The sequence below is a fragment of the Bactrocera latifrons genome, unplaced genomic scaffold (genome assembly GCF_001853355.1).
Source record: "Bactrocera latifrons isolate USDA-ARS-PBARC rearing strain unplaced genomic scaffold, ASM185335v1 scaffold_48, whole genome shotgun sequence".
NCBI classification, from domain to species: Eukaryota; Metazoa; Arthropoda; class Insecta; order Diptera; family Tephritidae; genus Bactrocera; species Bactrocera latifrons.
Genome location: NW_017537134.1, coordinates 1,259,364 through 1,278,735, shown reverse-complemented (window position 1 = coordinate 1,278,735; position 19,372 = coordinate 1,259,364). Strand labels below are relative to the sequence as shown.

The following is a 19,372-nucleotide window of genomic DNA, read 5'->3' as shown; positions in this document are numbered from 1 at the left end:
CTGTTTTATTTCTACCCAAAAGAGATTTGACAAAAACTACTCTACAATGTAAACAATAAGTTTGAATTAGGGAGGCGCTGTAAAGGGGAACCTAATTGTCTCCGAAAGAGAAAGTAGATATCTATCACTTTATAATATCTTATAAAAAAAAGATATTAACGACGTTCGTTAGGATCGATAGTTCAGCATGTCCTATCACTGGCTTGTCTTGGTTTTCTTGAGTACTTATTTAATAGTAATTCGTGCCACAAAAATTCCTCAATGTGGTAAAGAATTGTTAAAAATAACAAAGCTCAACTTTCCTCATGCATGCAGCCAGCCGAGGCCTAGCAATGTCGTGACCCTTTTAAAATGAAATTTATCACAGCCTGCCAGTGCAGCTGATAGTCACATTTCTACCGCCGACAGATTTCCGAAGACCTCCGAGCAAGGCAAAATACAAATTTCCAATTTCCTATAATTTCAGTGGAGCCACAGCAAGAAAAACAACAACCAACTTTGCATACAGTTTGAGCTTATGTTTACCACCAGTCTGAACCGCCGACGTCATCAAAGTTAATGTCGCAGATAAGGAGAAAATGTAAAAATGCACGCTGCTTCCAACGGGTTGTCGGTGGCTGTGATGGCAAGCCGGTGACAACGCTTGACTTTTTCAATTTGCAATAAAATAGCTACTTGAGTCGGGAGCATTAGGAAACTGCAAATACCTACTGTTGATGTATATGAGGAAAGCGCGATAAAAATGTCAAGCTATTTATTGGAAAAAATATATAAATATACAGTTCGAAGGTATAAGTTAAAGAAAAGATGAGTTGGATATTTTGTAGCATGCCACAAAGTGATTAACTGACTGACAGTACCGTTATATAAATATGTATATGCAAGTATATTCGCACTTTAATTTCTATACAATCTTAGAATTATTCTATAGAATATTTTTATACGAGTAGTAACGCAGTTCTTTAATTACTTTGCTAACAAAATTATTTATTTTTAAAATTCGCAATTTATCAGCAACATAAGTGCATCCGTCATGAAAACACAAAGCGAAGCATTGCTCTAGACATAATAAAAATATTAATTTCCCACACCTGTATTTCTAAGCGTCACTACTTCGGCATAGCTACACACTTGCATACATTCAGGCGCTAATGGGTGCCAGCCTGTATTTGTTAAGTGTTTTGTGGTAACGTTGCGGAAGCCACTAACTTTTATTTATACTACTCCTTTTTTTTAATTTACATGTGTAATCCGTGCAACATATCTTTACGCGCCGTTGCACACACTGAATACAAACTATGTGCAACAAGCAACAACATAAAGGATTGCTGAAAAGAAGTGGCAGCAAAACTAACAAATTAAAAAATGCAAAACCATGAAACAAAGTGTTAAAAACTACATGGAGMAGAGGCGTAGAGCACAGCTCCGTGTGAATATGGACATTTAAAGTCTATTTGTTTGTTGCAATGTTTGCTGCCGGGCGAAGTTCACGACTTTATATAGCGTGGAGGAGTGTTTATGGACAGTGGCGATGGGAATTTCGGAATAGAAGGTGATATATAGATATGAAGTCTATAAAGAGCATGCGATGTAGAGAGTGACGAAGTCTTTTGATTTCACATACTTAGACATCTATTCACAGCGAGTATAATTGGTTTGGTATTCTAAACTAAAAAGATATCGAATTTAACAAAGGCGTTGTAATTTTGAGACGAAAATCAAACACATAAATTATTATTATGTAGTTATAAGCAACAACAACATTTTAAATAATGCTATTAGAAAGGAAAGAAGTACATTTCGCCTATTTTATAGGGTCATATTTCCTTTCAAAGCTATCAACAGCGCCACTGCTCAAATTGTGTATTCCTGATTAAATGCAACTAAAAATAGTGCCGAGTACCCGCAGGAAACCCATGAGCGGTCATGTAAATAAACATTGATGTGCAGTCATTTAGCGGAGATATGAGCTTTTTTCATATGAGCTGGATGAATTTCCTGCAAATGCAGCACAACACCAAGCGGAAACTTTTTATGTACGTAAGTGTATTTGCGAGTATGTATAACTCTAATAGAGAATATGGAGGCGCTTAGTATTAATTGCGAGAGAACTAGTGAATAGTATGTATATTTTTGAAAAAAAKTTTCTTTAGGAAAACTTAAAAATACTTGTTAGATTCCTTGGAACAGGTATCGGTATGCCTTATCCTTAGATTCACGCGTGCTTTTGTTTGCGAATTAGTCCCAGACTATTCTTATGAATTATAGTATTATATAAAGCTGCAATTATTTGAATTCGATTTGGCTTCGTTCATGAGCAGTATGTAGTTACCAGTAGCCCCCAAATTATGACGTTTGGACCTAGCAAAGTGAATCGTAGCATATTTTGTCGTCCTAGAGAAGTAGTATACGGTGATAATTGAGCTTTTGGGCAAATTGAGCATTGAGAACTCTGACATATTCCGCGTTTCTGATGACGCCAGACGAATGGCTGCCGCTAATAATGAAAATGTATGCATTTCTATACGCCAACCGATGCGTTAAAAAATGTTTAGGTATCAGTATAACCAACGCGTGTAAAGTTTTTGGTCCTAGTCAAAAAGAAAGTGTTGAATAGTAAGTAGGTCGTAAGAGATGTGTATAAGAGACAGGTATAACCAACGCGTGTAAAGTTTTTGGTCCTAGTCAAAAAGAAAGTGTTGAATAGTAAGTAGGTCGTAAGACCCGTAAGCCCACCATGATAGTATAAAGATCATTTTTTTGCTAATTACCTAAAATTTCAAAAATGTCTTTAAATTCAGATTTCTGGCTTTATAAAATYCTCTAAGTGGAAAATTTCGCCACTAAACGCCTACAAATAGGCATTAATATTACTGCATTTTGTTACAAAACTTTAAAACTTAACTTTTACCACCAACTTCAGATGATGAGAAAAATGTGACCTTCTTCCATCACAAAAAAAAAACAATTATGCAATTCTAGGCGTTTAAAAGTATGCCACAACTTAAAATAATTTTGGCATATAAATAATTTTTTCAATATTTTGACAGAAAAATTTTCCAAGCTACTCTTAAGCCAAAAYGAACAAGGGTGATATTCGATAATTGCACTGCAGGCGGCATAAATCAGACTTAATCTCACTAAGTGCAGTTGAAATTGAAATTTTACGGAAACTTGCGCGAAGGTGTGAACCGATTAACTATTTCCATTTTATCAACCGTTTTATCATCTTTTTTATATAATTTCTGCGAGAAATGTAAGACCTTGTTTAGCACACTTACTTTTCTTCGCCCAGTTGGCGTGTTGCCAGCGGCATGTAGCTGTAGCTGTGGCCTGTGGGTGTGTTGACTRAATGAATGTCTTTCGCGGCAAAATGTCGCCTAATTAACTAAATGTTGCACGCTCAAATGCAAGTGAGACTTCAGCATTTACATTAGAAACAAATACAAAATGTTCTGCCAAAAAGCTCAGCAACTTTAAACGTTTTTTTTTTTTTTGTTCTAACCGGCTTTCATTTTTTTGCAACAAAAAGGTGGCCACCGAACACGAAACGGGAYGACCTACAGCTCTTAATGTGCTAAAAGCTAATGCTAAATCATTAAGCATCATTTCCGTTATGCCTTCCAAGCGASTAGGTAAGTGCGTAAGTTGGCAGCCCATACCTCATTTACAGTAATTTTGCTAATTCATCCGGACAACCGGTAGCTTGTAACAAATTGTGTGTTATTGAGTGGAAACCCAGTTGATAAGACATTATTAGATGGAYCATCATCGGCAACACCGTGCATCTAGTAGATAAAAACCACGTCAGCGAATACTTGCATGCGCGTAAAGGTCTTGTGGCAGCTCCATTCGTCATCTTCCACGCACAATTCAGACTGTCATCAACATTAACGATGTCGCATCAAAATTGCCCATTGTCATCATCAGCTATCACCATCGACGCGGACCATCGTAGCAGCATGATTTTTACACTCATAACAACAACAACAACTACAATAAAAGCAATGAGAACGTGATAGTGCTTTATTGTCTTCCGTTTAAAAGCGGAAACCCGCTAGTAAAGAACAACAAGAACGCAGACACACACTCAAATGTTCGTAAATCTCAAGAGCAACACGCAAAAACAAAGCCAAAGCCAAAGCCAAAGGAAGGAAATAAAATGTGGAGAGAAATCGTCGCCAAACACCAAGCCACAAACATTAAACATCATTAAARAGCCAATTGAACAGAGCGATACATACATACATTTGTATGCGAGTAGGTAACGGCAACCACCAAGCAAGCCATTTGTCCAACATACCGCACACCACMTTTTAGTATGCGACACTCCTGCCAGACAGTTGCTTGTAACTGTCGTTAGCACACGCGACATCGCAGCCATTGCATACATCAGCATGCGAAGAGCCATGGCTGCCTGGTTGAAGGGAACTACCCTCTCCGCATGCAGCAGTCAGAGGTCAGAAGGCAAGCGCTGTGGGTGGATTGWGCTCTTGGTTGATTTGTCTGCAACAAATGAAGCTGCCGTATATGCYGTTGTTATTGTTAAACTGGTGTGCCATTACTTTACTTTTTTTTGGTTTTTATTTTGCTGCTTCAGCTGTTCAATCGTCCGTGGCTTCTGTTTTTAATGTCCACTTTAGTGCGGCGCATTGAATTAACTTTTACAGCCACGCTTCGCCCCCCACTTTGAAGTGTGTTTGCGGTTGCGTGCAACTAATTGCTTGTGGAAGCGTGAAAATGATAAAAAAAAATCTGGAATCTGGTTGACCAAACAGCTTTTTCTCCAGAGTACAATATCACAATTGGCACAGGAAAAGGATTCGAAAATCTCTTTAAACATATTCCAAACAATGAATTGAAATAAACCTAACAGACTTTAAAGGAGGCAGTTCTTCAATATAGTTTTATTGCTGTTAATCTTTTTTATAGCCTTTGTTGACTTCTCATATGATGAAGAAGAAGAAGATATTGAAGAAAACAGGGTTAATTTAGATATAGGTGTATTCCGAAGGCCTATTAAATAGGCGTATTCAAATAAAAATAATAAAAAGAAGTTTGGTGTGCCAATGAAATAATATTGTTAGATAAAAAAGTGCTTTTATGAGTTTTAGCTTGAATCTACGCCAGGCAAGTCAACCCTCCGTTATTAATTTTTTTCTAAATTGAATACAAAGCACCGAAGCTAATGAACCCAATTGACGATTAAAGAAAAAATTCACAAAATTGTTTTGGATGACCACAAATGAAATTAAACGAGAGCTGAAACCGCAAAGATGATAAAAATATTGTTGGTGGATATTTCGTATTACTAAGCCCCATTCAATAATTTTATAAATTTGCAAAGAAAAAAACAAAACATCAACAACGACCATTAAAATGCGAAATCGAGGAAAACGGACAGCTTTTAAATAATCACAAGTTGCAGAATGTGAAGGGAAATTTCTTCTTCTTTTTTTTTTTACTGGCGTAGACACTGTTTGCGTGGTTATAGTCGAGTTAGCAAGAGTGCACCAGTCGTTTCTTCTCTCCATATTTGGCGCCAATTCGAKATGCCAACTTCAGCCAGGTACTTCTCCACCTGATCTCTCTAACGGTGCTTTCACCGGCAGGTACTGAATCGGTAACCTTCAATGTTCTTTTCCATCGAAACATAATGACCTAGCCAGCGCAGCCTGTCTTCTGGTTCGCTGAACTATGTCAATATCTCCGTATATCTCGTACAGCTCTTCTTTCCATCGACTGCGGTACTCACCGTTACCAATGCGGAAAAGAGCATAAATCTTCAGCAGAACCTTTTCTCGAACACTCTTAAGGCTGACTCACCTGATCTTGTCACCGTTCATGCCGTCGCAGGACAACAATGATGAGAGACTTTTAGAGTTTGATCAATTGTCTACTGAATCCGAAGTAACATCTGTTGGCAAGAGTGATTCTGCTTTGGATTTTAACGCTAATATGGTTGTTGATGTTGATGGTGGTTCCACTTCGCTTCCCTATCCAGTCTGTGAAAGACCCCACTTTTGATGCCGATCACAGCAAACGTAACAAGGATTTAAAGGCATGCGCCTGGAATTTTCGGAAGGAAAATTTAGCGAAAATAAATATTGATTTACAAAATCGAATTAAGGAAAGTGTCTCTTTTGTTGTTTATTATTAAACTTTATACGGGGTATGCAACCCGCAGAAGGAAACGTCGGACTATATACATATATAAATGATCACCATGATGAACTGATTTGATTGAGCCACGGCCGTCCATGCTGCTGTCAGTCAGTTGCATATACACGAACTAGTTAGTCTCTCAGTTTCTTAGATGTCGTTCCGAAATATCGCACACATCTCTTTCTCCCCAAGAAGCTGCTAATTTGTCGAAGCGGTCGACATTGGCCCACTATAACATATATATAGCTGCCATACAAACTGAACGATCGGAATTATGTAGTTGAATGGAAACATTTTGTATTTGACGAGATATTTTCACGAATTCAGGTATGTCATCCTTTCTTGATACCTCCTTTCGCCTACACTACATGGACACCTTTCAATACAATGCACCTGCAATAAATTTTCCACACACCACAAAGAGTGGCGTAATTAAATTTTCTTATTAGCCAAAAACGTATTTGCATATTATTTGCAAACACCACAGACAGACAGCCGGCAAGTGCACATGTATGCATGTATTGAATAGTTGTTAGTGTAGAAGCGATAAATTACCCCAAAATATGCTTGCATTTCAACAAGCTAGTCCTTTTGCCTGTACACCTGTCTCCAACACACACTTGCAATAAATACAAGCACTGAAGATCCGTSTATGTGTGTGTGTGTGTGTGATGAAATGTGCATGCGATGGCACCTAGAGGAATTCAACAAACGGCCACCACACCGACCAGCAATTTCGGCTCAATGCAAAATTTATAGTTTATACATTTCTGCGAGTAAAATATTTGTTGCAAACGCCCGACTTGCAGACAAGCGCAAGCATAAATATGTCGCCTGCACTGCAATTGTTTGCTCCGAGCGGGTGGGAGGAGTTAAAGAAATGCATATGTTTGTATATATGCAGAGGTTAATGTTTATGGGTGTGTGGTTGTGTGCTGTTTGTTGTCGCACAAATATTTAACGCCAATAAATCACATTGGAATTGCGCTAATTGTAATGTTACGCCTATTGTTCAATTGTTCAACGCTAATATCCTTTTAATTCTTGCGAATACTCAAACACACACACACACACACACACAAACGCAAACAAAAACATGATAACACAGCAGAAGAAAAGTATGCATGCAAATTGCTGCTTGCAAGCACACGCACACACATATAAAACATGAACTCATACATGTACTTCAACGCATGTATGTTTGTGTACGGGTTTGTAAGCAAATGGGCATTTGCGAAAGTTGCGAGGAATTCCAATAATGTAGACGTTTTTATGCTGAAACTATTTCTGCACACAACGGCACGGACAATGCTGGTGGCTGGTGGCTGGTGGCTAGACAACAACAGCGGTGTCGCACAAATCAAAGGACATTTTTCGCTAGAAAGCAGCTCGCAAGCCTTTGTATAATGATTTCGTTTTGSTGTTGAAGTTCGTGTATGTGTGTAACTTTGGTAAAAAATTATGTTTCAATTTTTTTTGGTGCTGCTTTCTGTATAGTCGGATAATTCAGACTTGGAGCAAGCGGATTCTTGCGGCAAAAACACTCATTTCGCCAGCTGAATTTATGTAGCTTACCAAAAGAGCTTGAAAAGTGCACAAATTCCTACCAATTTACAGCAATACTACAACAACAAAATGTACAAAGAAGGCGCATATTGTACTCAAAAAAATTTTTGATAGGCTAAAGTTACAATGAAGGCACAGTGGGTACAAAAAATATAATAATTATATAACACCAGAGTAAATTGTTCGTCATACATTTCAAAAGAATATTAAAAAAAAAAAACAACGTCCGAATGATACATAATGTATACAGGTTTGTTTCAATAGAAAAATATAGGGCTGGGAGACCCAGAGCAAGAAGTTTACCAAAAACCGTAAATATAAGTTCTAGTATAAAAAATTACATTATTCTTCTATTTTTGGAACCTGAACATGCCAACAATGTTTATATGTTTATGATGCTGATGCTGTTAAAACAAATCTCGTGCCCAATTAGAATGCTAATTTGCTGACAATATCCATGAAATAGTCGAATCCGACCGTCGTGCGAGCACTATTTCGATTCCCTCGGAGCTTAACAATACGAAAAGAAGCTCGATGTGTGGCGAGTTAAGCAAAAACAATCTTTGCCGGCTCGCTTGATAGATACGCCAATATCTGGGTGCCCGTGCACAATTTTCCTGAAGCAAAAATATTAATTTTTGGCTTCTATCTATGGTAGTCGAAAAATACTTTTTGTATGTATGAAAATACTTTTTCGACTACCCAATATTTGTAAAATCTTGATCACATTTGTAGAGTATTTTACCACACTGTTATACCCGACAACACTCACATCCATGGTTTCGTTAATATATCGCAGCTGAGTCCAATAAGCTGTTCATAAACAAATTACAACAAAAAATTCAAAGCAAATTTCATTAAAAATTATAAGCTCCTATTTTTTACGCTTCATTTTTCTCTGCTATTTTGTTTTTATTCCAGCTCAAACTGTTGAGGCCTATCTTTAGTCATAGGAGGCAAAAGCGAAAAAAAGCTACACACAAGTTACACAAATGGTGCGGTATGCTAACCAAGAGCTTGTAAATTAAAAATTATATTTTGCTTATCCATATGCATGTTTGTGTAAAGAGTGCTTTAGCGCCATGCCTTTTTTGGACGAATCGAAGAATAAGGGACGAAGAAAAAGCAGTGCCTCACAGTCGTGGTCACTTAAGTTATTGCGTTTGGTCGAGTTAACTATTTTGTTTTGCTGTAGACGCAGGTCCAAAAATCATATGTCAGTAAGCCAMCTGGAATCTAGCAACATTTACAAAYCGGTATATTGACCATTAAACGATCTCATAGGGACAGAGAGGCGGTAGACCACACAGTCGTTTCTCTTAAGTTCTAAATTGATTTGCTTTAATTGAGACCCCCTTCCATGAATGATTCTACGTCTTTTTCTTCATTTACCAATATTATCTAATAAATCTCTGTCCTTAGCGTTCTAATGTAACTCCATACACATATGTTACATAGCTTATGGAAATTGTAAATAACAGTACATGAATTGGGCGTGCTCACGATATTGCATAACATGGAGAGCTTGCCAGACTTTCTCACTGACCAGCACTAGAATTATTTTTATTTATATATGTACATGTATTTTGACTGGGATATTTTATAAGAGGATGTTTGGAGGCAAGGAATATCATTGTTTACTATCCACTAATTAAATTTACGAACATATAAATACATATGGATAACATTTTAAAGTTATGCTCTCAGATATAACCCAGTTTTAACCAATCTTTAAATTTTGTTTCACTCATTATTCCATTTTATTCCGTGTTTCATTCTTTCCCCTGTAAATTTCCGAAAATGCTGTTAGGTTATTTTGCATTTTAGGTGACGATATGTACGAAAATATTTTTAAGTAAATTCACCAATATTTTGTGATGATATTTTAGATATTGTATTTAAGTTTATCAAACAAAATACAATAACACACTTCAGCAAATAATTTATTTTACTCTTTCTATAAAAAATACCACTTTTAGAGACATTTGTTTAGCATTTTGGCTTTATTATCTGAGTACTAATCCAAATTTGAAGTAGAATTAGGAACTTTTGCACGTTAGAGGGTTAACATATTATATATTTAAAATAATCTGCCGGCCGTGAGAGGAAATATTGATAAACCTTGCTCCCAAACACTGATTATTTACTTATTTGCCAAAAACAATTGATTGTGCTATTTCGTATGACATAATTGTATTGTATATAGATATGTATGTGTATGTATGTTTTTAGATTTGGGTGTCCACTTTGAAAATAAATGCTTCGAGTCTTAATGGTAAATCGAGCTTCGAACTGTGCAAACATGTTAAGCTATCAACTAAAATCGCTAGCAATATTCCTGGTGTTATTTGCATTTATCAGCCGTCAACAGATTGTGCAKGGAGCACCTGGCTGTGATGGCGATTGCTTAGAAGACAAATTGGACGAAATCTTGTCAAAGTTAGGAACGCATACATTTAAGTACTTTTTTACTAATTRTCTATTCTAATTCAAGATTAAAAACTTTGAATGGCAAAGTGGAATCGCTTGCARCACATCCAGAAATTGAGCCGCCAGCAGCTTGTGCACATCACCCACATGCACATCGCAARCAACATGTAACGGAAAGGTGCKTATCAATATGTTAAATATACTTTAATTTTTGATTACCACTGTCACACTGCAGTCATGAGGACGTCGAGTCGCACCACCAGCGAGTCCACCACGCACGAAACTTACACTCAGTACTCGCAACTTCCTCGCTTGGCAGCAGCAGCAACCACAAATGTGCAGAGCGTTTGGCACAGATTTGCCATAATGTCGGTGTTAGTGAAATTCAGTTGGACGATGACAAAGTGTTACCATTCAAAGTGCTTTGCGGTGCTGAACGTTGGATTGTTGTTCTGCAGCGTTTAGATGGCTCAGTCGCCTTTCACAATCGCACTTGGGATGCGTATAAGCAGGGTTTCGGTAGTGTAGGTGAAAAAACCGAATTTTTCTTGGGTTTACAACATTTGCACGAGCTAACCTATAGTGGTTTCTTCGAAATACGCATTGATTTGGAAGATTTTCAGGGTGTACAAAAGTTTGCACATTATAGTGACTTCAGTGTGTTCAATGAGCATGCCGACTACAAAATGGGCATATTGGGGGTTTATCACGGCACAGCCGGTGATTCATTTATGTATCATGAAGGTCAGCAGTTTAGTGCGATTGATCGCGATAACGACGCCAAAGCGCAAGGTAGCTGTAGTGAGGAGTACAACAGCGCGGGCTGGTTTAAGAATTGCATGAAAGCGTAAGTACAACGATAATATATTATATTTTTTAAATTATTGTTTAATTTAAAATTTTTTAACTTAATTTTTTTTCACTTCGAAGCAATATTTTTGGTAAATATTTGAACGGCGAAACGGATAAGTTCAAGGAAGGCATGTACTGGGAAACTTTTCATGGTCCAGAATACTCACTAAAAACAATTAAAATGTCTGTTCGTGCTAAATGTTAATTCATGTGGGTTTATATTTTGAAAAATATACATACATATGTATATCGCAAACCAAATAAAGCATTTCAATGCCGACACATTTTTATGATTTCTTATATACAATACATATGCGCCTCAAATACGAATGCAAATTTTAAACTTGTAAGAAAACCACACGAAATTTTATAAACTTGAAACTTTCATAAAATCTCGAAATTGAAAAAGTATAAGAATGATCACCTGGTATACATACTTATAAGTAAAACACAACTACCTGAAAGAAGTACATGTTATGAAGGTCAAGTGCTGCACACAATTCCTGTGAACAAATGCTTATCCTGAGAAGCTCATAATTTTTTCTGCACGTATTTGATTTCCGCTTATTTGGATATTGAATTCTGTGGGATTAAATTGATTTACCTGTTTCTGTACTTCTTGATGCAYTCAGCTGCAGATAATAAGTTATAGCCTTAGAGTGACGTCAACCGTTGGCTGCTGAGGTAATAGTTGAATTGTTTGCTTACTGCACATAAGATAAAAACATACTACTATTCGCATTCCATTTATGTAAGAAAGCACAGCACACACCATTTAATCTTCACAAACTATTATAGAAGTTACATATTGTAATTTAAAATTTATTACTCCCCGGAAAGAAGAAATTTTCATTTGCAGGTGTCAACGGAAGAGGAAATAATTAGCGCAAATATCCAGTTGTCAATGAGCGTTGGTATTGATAGCAAAAATAAATCGATTTGAATATTTCACAAGAAGTTATTTTTTAAATAAAATGCGGAACAAGTCAAACATTTTTTTTTTTTTTATTTAAAAAGTTTTTATAAGTTTATACAGCTTACGGTATGAATATTTTACATAAAAAACTGTAACTTTTTTCTTGAAACTCATCAGTAATCGATTACAGCCAGCACCCATCGCTGCAATCAGCTGAGTGCGTGGTTATCGACAAACATAGAACTGTCACTTGTTCGCTGACTCAAAATGGACTTTTTTACGCATTTTAGATAAATTGGTTCTCTATTTGTTTTGAGCATAATTAAACCTTTCCTATTGTAGAATAATAAAGAAATTTCTAATAATAGCAAGATATGCTGAAAAGGTGAATAAATATAATTGAAAAAAAAAAAAAGTGTTTTACAGACTTCTAATTGTGTTTATTTGCTGGCGAAGAAAACGGGTGAGAGTCTTTAAAACTTGCACCGATCAGCATAAATTACAATTACGCCCAACTGGAATATAATTGAATAGTATTCATTGTTCGCAGTAATGCCGAAAATGGCGCAAGTAAAAGATTTGCATTTAGGCAAAACCTTAAATGATTTGGAAAAACATTCCGAGATACCAGATGCTCGCACGAAGAAAACTCAAATGTAAGTGCTTTATAATATATATATGCGGATGGCGTACAGTATATAATTGGCTATATGCCCAAAGTATAAAATTATTAAATAACTTCATTTCAGACTGGTAGAATCTGCCCGAAAATTAATACGGGAAGCAGACAAATATTACAGGGAGGGCGACGAAGAATTGGCTTACGTATTATACATGAAGTATTTCAATTTACTACATTGCATACACCGAAAACCTGACTATGCAGAACATAAACAGACTGTCCGAATAGCCTTAGGCGGCAATTCGAACAATAAACTGACCATGAATAAACTGGAGGAATTGAGCACTTCACTCACACGACGTTATGAGGCAAAACAGCTTGCCAATAGTACGCTGAAGTCACCAGCAATAGTCACAGCTTCATTTAAGCAAAATGAACGTGCTCGCGACTACAACGAGCTCAGTGCTTCAGAGAAATTCGATCTTGTGAAAGGTGATCCAGTCTCCTTAGCAACTGCGAATTCATACAGTGGTTATTATTCATTACAATCTTTAAATGTTATAAAATGTGAAGAGTTATTTGAACGTATGAAGCAGAATAATGTGCTGATAATGGATTGCAGACCTAGTAAGGATTATGAGACGTCTCATCTCACATACCACTATACAATGAACGTGCCTGAGGAAATTGTTTCGGCTGGGTAAATGATTTATATATGAAATATTTTATTCGTGTGTGTATTCGTGTAAACCGTATTACTTTTACTTATAGCATGTCTGCTGGAAAATTGCAGGACAAATTAGATGGCAGTTCCAAAGTTCTGTGGTCTGCCCGTGCAATCAAAGAACAGGTCGTCTTAATGGATTGGAACACCAAAGATTCTAATCCTGCACCATCTTCGCCAATTGGTAAACTTCTCGAAATACTACAGAATGTAAGTTTTGGTAAATACATACCCTTAAAGAATAATGCACTACATAATAACATTACAGTGGGATCCTGATGTAATTTATAAATCCTCCATCAAAATACTACAAGGTGGTTATGAATTCTTTATCATGATGTACCCAACTCTTTGTACAAACCCCAGTGTACAGGCCCCTCAACAGAACAACAATGATTTGAATCTAATCGATGAGATTGAATATCCCTCAATAAATGATATTACAATGAAGGAAGAAATAAGTGGTCATAGCTACACGCCCAGACCAGGAAGTAGCATGTCACGACCACTTACATTCACTATGTCACAGCCTCCACCCAGTGTAGATCGTTCAAGTAAAATGGTTGCTATGAAAACATACGAGCAAAAACAAAAACCAATTGTAGAATTGGCTAAGGAACAGGAAGAACTCTTAGAGAAAGCACAAGCTAACGATGAACAATTGAAGAAAGCTTCAGAGAAATTGGACACCATATTCGAAAAAAACAAGCAAAGTCCCGATAAAAAACCTATGACGGCTACGGAAACTGAACTATTATACTACATTATGCAACTGGAGAGTGCAGCTGCAGACTATGTGGGTTATAATATGAAACTCAAATGTTTCTTCRCTTAATCTAAACAGTTTTTGTTTTATTGCAGAAAACTGAAAATGATCGTCTCTTAGACGAAATTGAAAAATATAAAAGCATCAAAAAGGAAGAAGAAGCTGGGTTGACGCCCAACGAAAAGGAAAATCTCGAAAAGACCACGCGACAGATTGAGCATAAAATACAAGAACGCCAAAGGCTCGACGCGCAATTGGAACGTGAAAAACAACAACGTGACCAGCAGTTAGCCATGGCTATCGCGCGTTTTCCGCGAACGTCAATCGACAACGAAGATGATATACCCAAACCGAAAATACCGCAATTCGATCGATCTGTAAAACCACATTTGTCGGCACCGACCCAYAGCAGTCCGGCTGTCTTCACAGTAGACAGACAACGCGATTTCTCACCAACGCCCGGCGCAATGGTAAGTGTTTATGTAGTGCACATTTGATGACAATGCTTTTGTTTACATGTGYTCTAAAACATGTTGCTGAATCACGTGGAAGGGTTGGCTACTACAAACAACCGTTACAGACACAAATGCGCCAACGACGTCATCCTGTAAACACGTTTATTTATTTACTAAACCAGAAGACGAAATATTTCTCCTATTGTTATTGTTGTAGCGGCAGCAAGCTTTCCTCAAATAAGTTCAAGAATCGATGTCGAATTGACCGTTGGCACGAATATAATTCCGAGTTTCTTCAGTCTGTGAGGATTCGAATATTGTAGTTCTTCTGGGGGTGTCTAAGTTCATACCAAGAACTTAAGTAAATACTCGTTGAAAGTAGTTTATAGGCACATTATTCGATTTCCACAACTGGTCAAAACTACTTTGTGGAAAAAAAAAATTGGTTTCTGACAAGCTCCCAGCAAATATTGAATGCCACCAAACATTGAAATTCATAAATATGCTTTCTAAATAGATTAGGGCGCATTACGTATGCCTGCGAATTTGTGCATCATTCTCTTCTTCTCTTCTTAGTCACGTTTTATAACATTAAACACGCGTCTGCGAACGGCCGTGTCAGCAGTCTTCGGGCCGTCTGCGTTGAGTGTGTTAATGACCGAATGTTATTTTCATTAACGTGACCCGCCTACAACTGTTGTATGCACATACATACAAACATATGTGTATGTATGTATATAAATAAGTAAACAAAACTATAGGCTCGCCTGGCCCAAGTGCTGCACTTAACCACTTAAAAACTGTGGAATGCGCCAATTTTCAATTGCCATCCGTTGTGTGCACTCAGCACAAAACTTTCTTCACACAGTGCATGCACTCACACCGCCACATCTTTAGACAATGCATACAAACACACAAAGACACAAGTTTGCCAAGTCTCGGCGCCTTAACGTAGACTAGCCCAAGACACTATGCTTGCGTTGCACTTGTGTGCGTGCGTGATAAATATTTTGTGTCCCCAGCTATGTCATTTCGTATTACTTTATGCATACATATGGGCATATACTCAGCTGTTTCTTTATTTGTAGGCGTTTAACGGGACAATCTTCGTTTGCGCACCTCTGTCTTTGACCAATCGAGTCTTAGTCTGTCGTTGTCTCTACTCAAAGCATGTTGTTGTGCGCGCTATACAAAACGCCAGCTATTGCCAACTTAAAGCCAAATATTGTACAATCGTTTACACATTTTATACGCAACCAAATTAGTATTACGCAAAATAATTCGAGATGATCGTGGTCGCGGGCGTTAAATTGCATATACCGGCGACGCATATACTAATTTATACATCTTTTTTTCCACTCAAACGTGTAGGTAAAAATATAGTAATGTCTATGTCTTTGCACCGGATTTTATTGTTCTAGTTTTTATCAACTTCAATGTATACATAGTTTTTGTAGCATACATTAAGGCACTAGGGCGGAAATAATAGCCTTAAAGCTGACTTATGTGGCGTTACAGTAACAACAAACATATTTGTCATAGTTGTAGAGTTGAAAGTCCTTGGCCGGATAAATTCCGGCCTGTTCCCGTTACCTAGACCCGGCTATCGTGTGAACGGCAAATGTTTCTTCTATTGTGGTTGAATCTCAGAAGGAGTAACAAACCTCTAGCAGCATTTTCACAATGAAAAATTTACTTCCACGGTCATTTGATAACATACAAAACCTTTGGTTTCGTTCCTCTGTTTGTAGTGGTAACATTGAAGTGCCTTCCTCGAATGGCAGCAGATGCGCAGCGCGATATTTAACAAAAGTCTTATAGATATACATATTTATATGTGGAAATGTATGTGTCCATATATAAATTCGGCGAAACCTGTTTCCAAATTAAATCAATCACTTCGTGACTGGCCAAGGCCTACTCGCTATTTCTTTGATATAGACATCCATTTATGGCACATGTTTGGACATTAAGTACATAATTAAACCCAAAAGACACATTTTCATTTAATACCAGTCCTTTGTTGTTGTATGCACATATGTATATGTAAGTTTCTGTTAATTAATATATATATATATATATGTATGTATATGTATGTTTTCGTATACCAATGAATTCAAGGTTAATCATATTTATTTTTACAACTTTTTTAGGGTCGCGGCTTGACCGGCTTAAAGAACTTGGGTAACACCTGCTATATGAACAGTATCATACAGTGCCTCAGCAATACCCCACAACTGACCGAATACTGCATAACGGACAAATATAAGAACTACATCAGTCGCAGCAACAAGACGAAGGGACACATTATCGAGGAAGTGGCGGCGCTCATTAAAGTTTTATGGAATGGCAACTACAAATGCGTAGCCAGCAAGGACTTGCGTGTAAGTGTACAATAAAATCCGAAATATAGCGCATGTGTGTGTGTGCCTGTGTGTGGTCAGATAAGACACGTATAGTGAATAGTATGAACGCACATGTACATGTATGCGTATATAAGTATATAGTTTTGTATTTGCTTAAATGTTTATAATTTTGTTTGTATGTTTATATAACTAACTGCCCACAGATGTTGGAAAATTCTACTAAATAATCCTATTTTCTTTTCCATTCTTATAAATTTGGTTAAAATTATTTAATATCGCTATCMTTTTTACTTACTTCAGTACGTTATGGGTCAGTACCAGCAGATATTCCGGGGCATCGAGCAGCAAGACTCGCACGAGTTCCTTACCATACTCATGGATTGGCTACATTCCGATTTACAAACATTACATGTACCCGAAAAGCCRCGTGATAATATAACACCCTCCGAGAAGGCGTGGCTCGAATTTACCAAAGCCAAAGAGAGTCTCATATTGCATTTATTTTATGGCCAAATAAAAAGTACCGTTAAGTGTGTCGATTGCAACAAGGAGTCCGCCACTTATGAATGCTTTTCGAATTTAAGCCTGGAGTTGCCTTCAAATGCAAATGTTTGCTATCTCAGCCAATGCATGGATATGTACTTTAGTGGCGAACGCATACACGGCTGGAATTGTCCGAGTTGTAAAACGAAACGTGATGCGGTGAAGAAATTGGATATCTCCAAGCTGCCACCGGTGCTGGTGATACATATGAAGAGGTAAAGTATATACCATTTATTTTGGTCAAATATCCCAAAAGGGTGTCATGTAACCATTACCATTTTTCGTAGTATAAGTGTGAAGAATTTTCCATATAATTCGCTKGATTGCTATTATAAATTTTACTAATTTCTTTCGTTTCTAGATTCTATGCCGACACCGACGCTGTTGGCAATTCGTACAAAAAGAAACAGAACTACGTTCGCTTTCCATTGGTGGATCTTGATATGACGCCTTATATTGCCAAGTCCGAGTCGCGTTCGGGCACACCTAAAACGTATCAACTGTACGGTGTTTCCAACCATTACGGCTCCATGGAGAGCGGCCACTACACGGCATTTTGTAAAAGCGGCAACTATGGCAGGTGTGTAGATACTTCTCAGAGTCTCAAAGCGCARCAGTTGCATTTTACGCACAACTACAAATTAGCATAAATGCATAAATGTATTTGCGCTTGTGTGTATGCATGTAATATCATAGCTTCTTTCTAATCTAATAGATGGTTCAAGTTCGATGACCAAGTCGTTTCGCCGCTAGACACTTCAAATGTCGTCTCCAGCGCTGGCTACATACTGTTCTACACCTGGCTGCCGCCCATACAAATAACCGAAAACAACAACGCAAATTAACTGTAAAATCTCTGAGCAAGTTAAATGTGGTGGGAATGAGGGAGAAGGAGACACATCGTCATTCCTTAACAAGTGTTGAGGTTACTTTTTGTTGTTTTACTACTTGAATATTGTAGATGCAATGCATTTTTTAGTTATTTACGCGTTAGCGTCTAGTCGCTGTTGAAAAACTTGAAGTTGTTGATTTGAACGAAAAAAGCAATTATTATTACACATTTCTAATTCGGACTATTATGATTATAAAACAATCTTACTTTTGAATTCTAATAACAAATCGAAAGAYACTTACCCAAAAGCAAAACGAATATACAAATTAAGAATTTGTTTCATTTTTCAATTTTCCTTAGTAATTGTTATAGCATATTTGAAGAGACTTTTTAAAGCATTAAACTAAGTATATTACTATATAATATTTACATTGATCCAATCGCCTATGTACGGTATGTAATCTGTACGTGTATGTGTGTGTTAGTCCACTAATACATGTAAAGCTTTCAATAATTTTATTTTCGACTGCGTCGTCGCGGCTTATGAGAAAGTTTACTTACATACATACAAACATACTAATAGAAAAATAATGTTTTGCAATATTGAATATTCAATATAAATAAATGGAAGTAAAAAAATAAAATTTACAAAGTAAAAACAACAAAAACACTTAATGAAATTAAGACTTCACGTGCATTATAAAAAGTTAGTTTAAATTAAAGAAATATAACACATATTAGAGAATACCATTATTTTTAGGAGGGACTACGAAATCGTTGAATGAAATACCAAAATAAATATGTATAAAAAACGAAAGTTATAAAACTTGCATATTTTTCTGCTCGAGTTTTAATAAATTATATTATTATTTTTTTTAACATATTATTTTTTACGATATTATATTTTTGCGACATATTTTTTACGATAATATATTTTTTACGATGTCATTATTTTTTACAGTATAATCATTTTTACGATATTATTTTTTAAAACATATTTTCTTTGGTATTATTATTTTAACGATATTTTTATTTTTTACGATATTGTAATTTTTTAACCAAATTATTTTTCTCAACCATTTGGCAATAAATTTATTTAAGTTTTATTGAAATATAGAATCCATGCCAAGTTACG

The 19,372-nt window shown here is 36.6% G+C and overlaps 2 protein-coding genes across 3 annotated transcripts; both read left to right on the top strand.

Annotated features, from left to right (window-relative positions):
- Positions 1-10,016: 10,016 nt before the first annotated feature.
- Positions 10,017-11,297, top strand: LOC108973446 (ficolin-1-like). Its single transcript, XM_018940710.1, has 4 exons — positions 10,017-10,170; positions 10,226-10,339; positions 10,397-11,008; positions 11,092-11,297. The coding sequence occupies exons 1-4, from the start codon at positions 10,034-10,036 to the stop codon at positions 11,216-11,218; spliced, it is 990 nt and encodes a 329-aa protein (XP_018796255.1). The 5' UTR covers positions 10,017-10,033; the 3' UTR covers positions 11,219-11,297.
- Positions 11,298-12,195: 898 nt separating this feature from the next.
- On the top strand, positions 12,196-19,054 carry LOC108973433 (ubiquitin carboxyl-terminal hydrolase 8). 2 transcript variants are annotated; one of them, XM_018940696.1, is made up of 10 exons: positions 12,196-12,314; positions 12,386-12,585; positions 12,679-13,251; positions 13,323-13,485; positions 13,544-14,071; positions 14,137-14,511; positions 16,650-16,880; positions 17,163-17,620; positions 17,767-17,985; positions 18,121-19,054. In XM_018940696.1, the coding sequence occupies exons 2-10, from the start codon at positions 12,482-12,484 to the stop codon at positions 18,248-18,250; spliced, it is 2,781 nt and encodes a 926-aa protein (XP_018796241.1). In that variant the 5' UTR covers positions 12,196-12,314; positions 12,386-12,481; the 3' UTR covers positions 18,251-19,054. The 2 variants fall into 2 exon arrangements, with proteins under 2 accessions (XP_018796241.1, XP_018796238.1); XM_018940693.1 differs by having other exon boundaries at positions 12,196-12,585.
- The last annotated feature ends 318 nt before the right edge of the window (positions 19,055-19,372 follow it).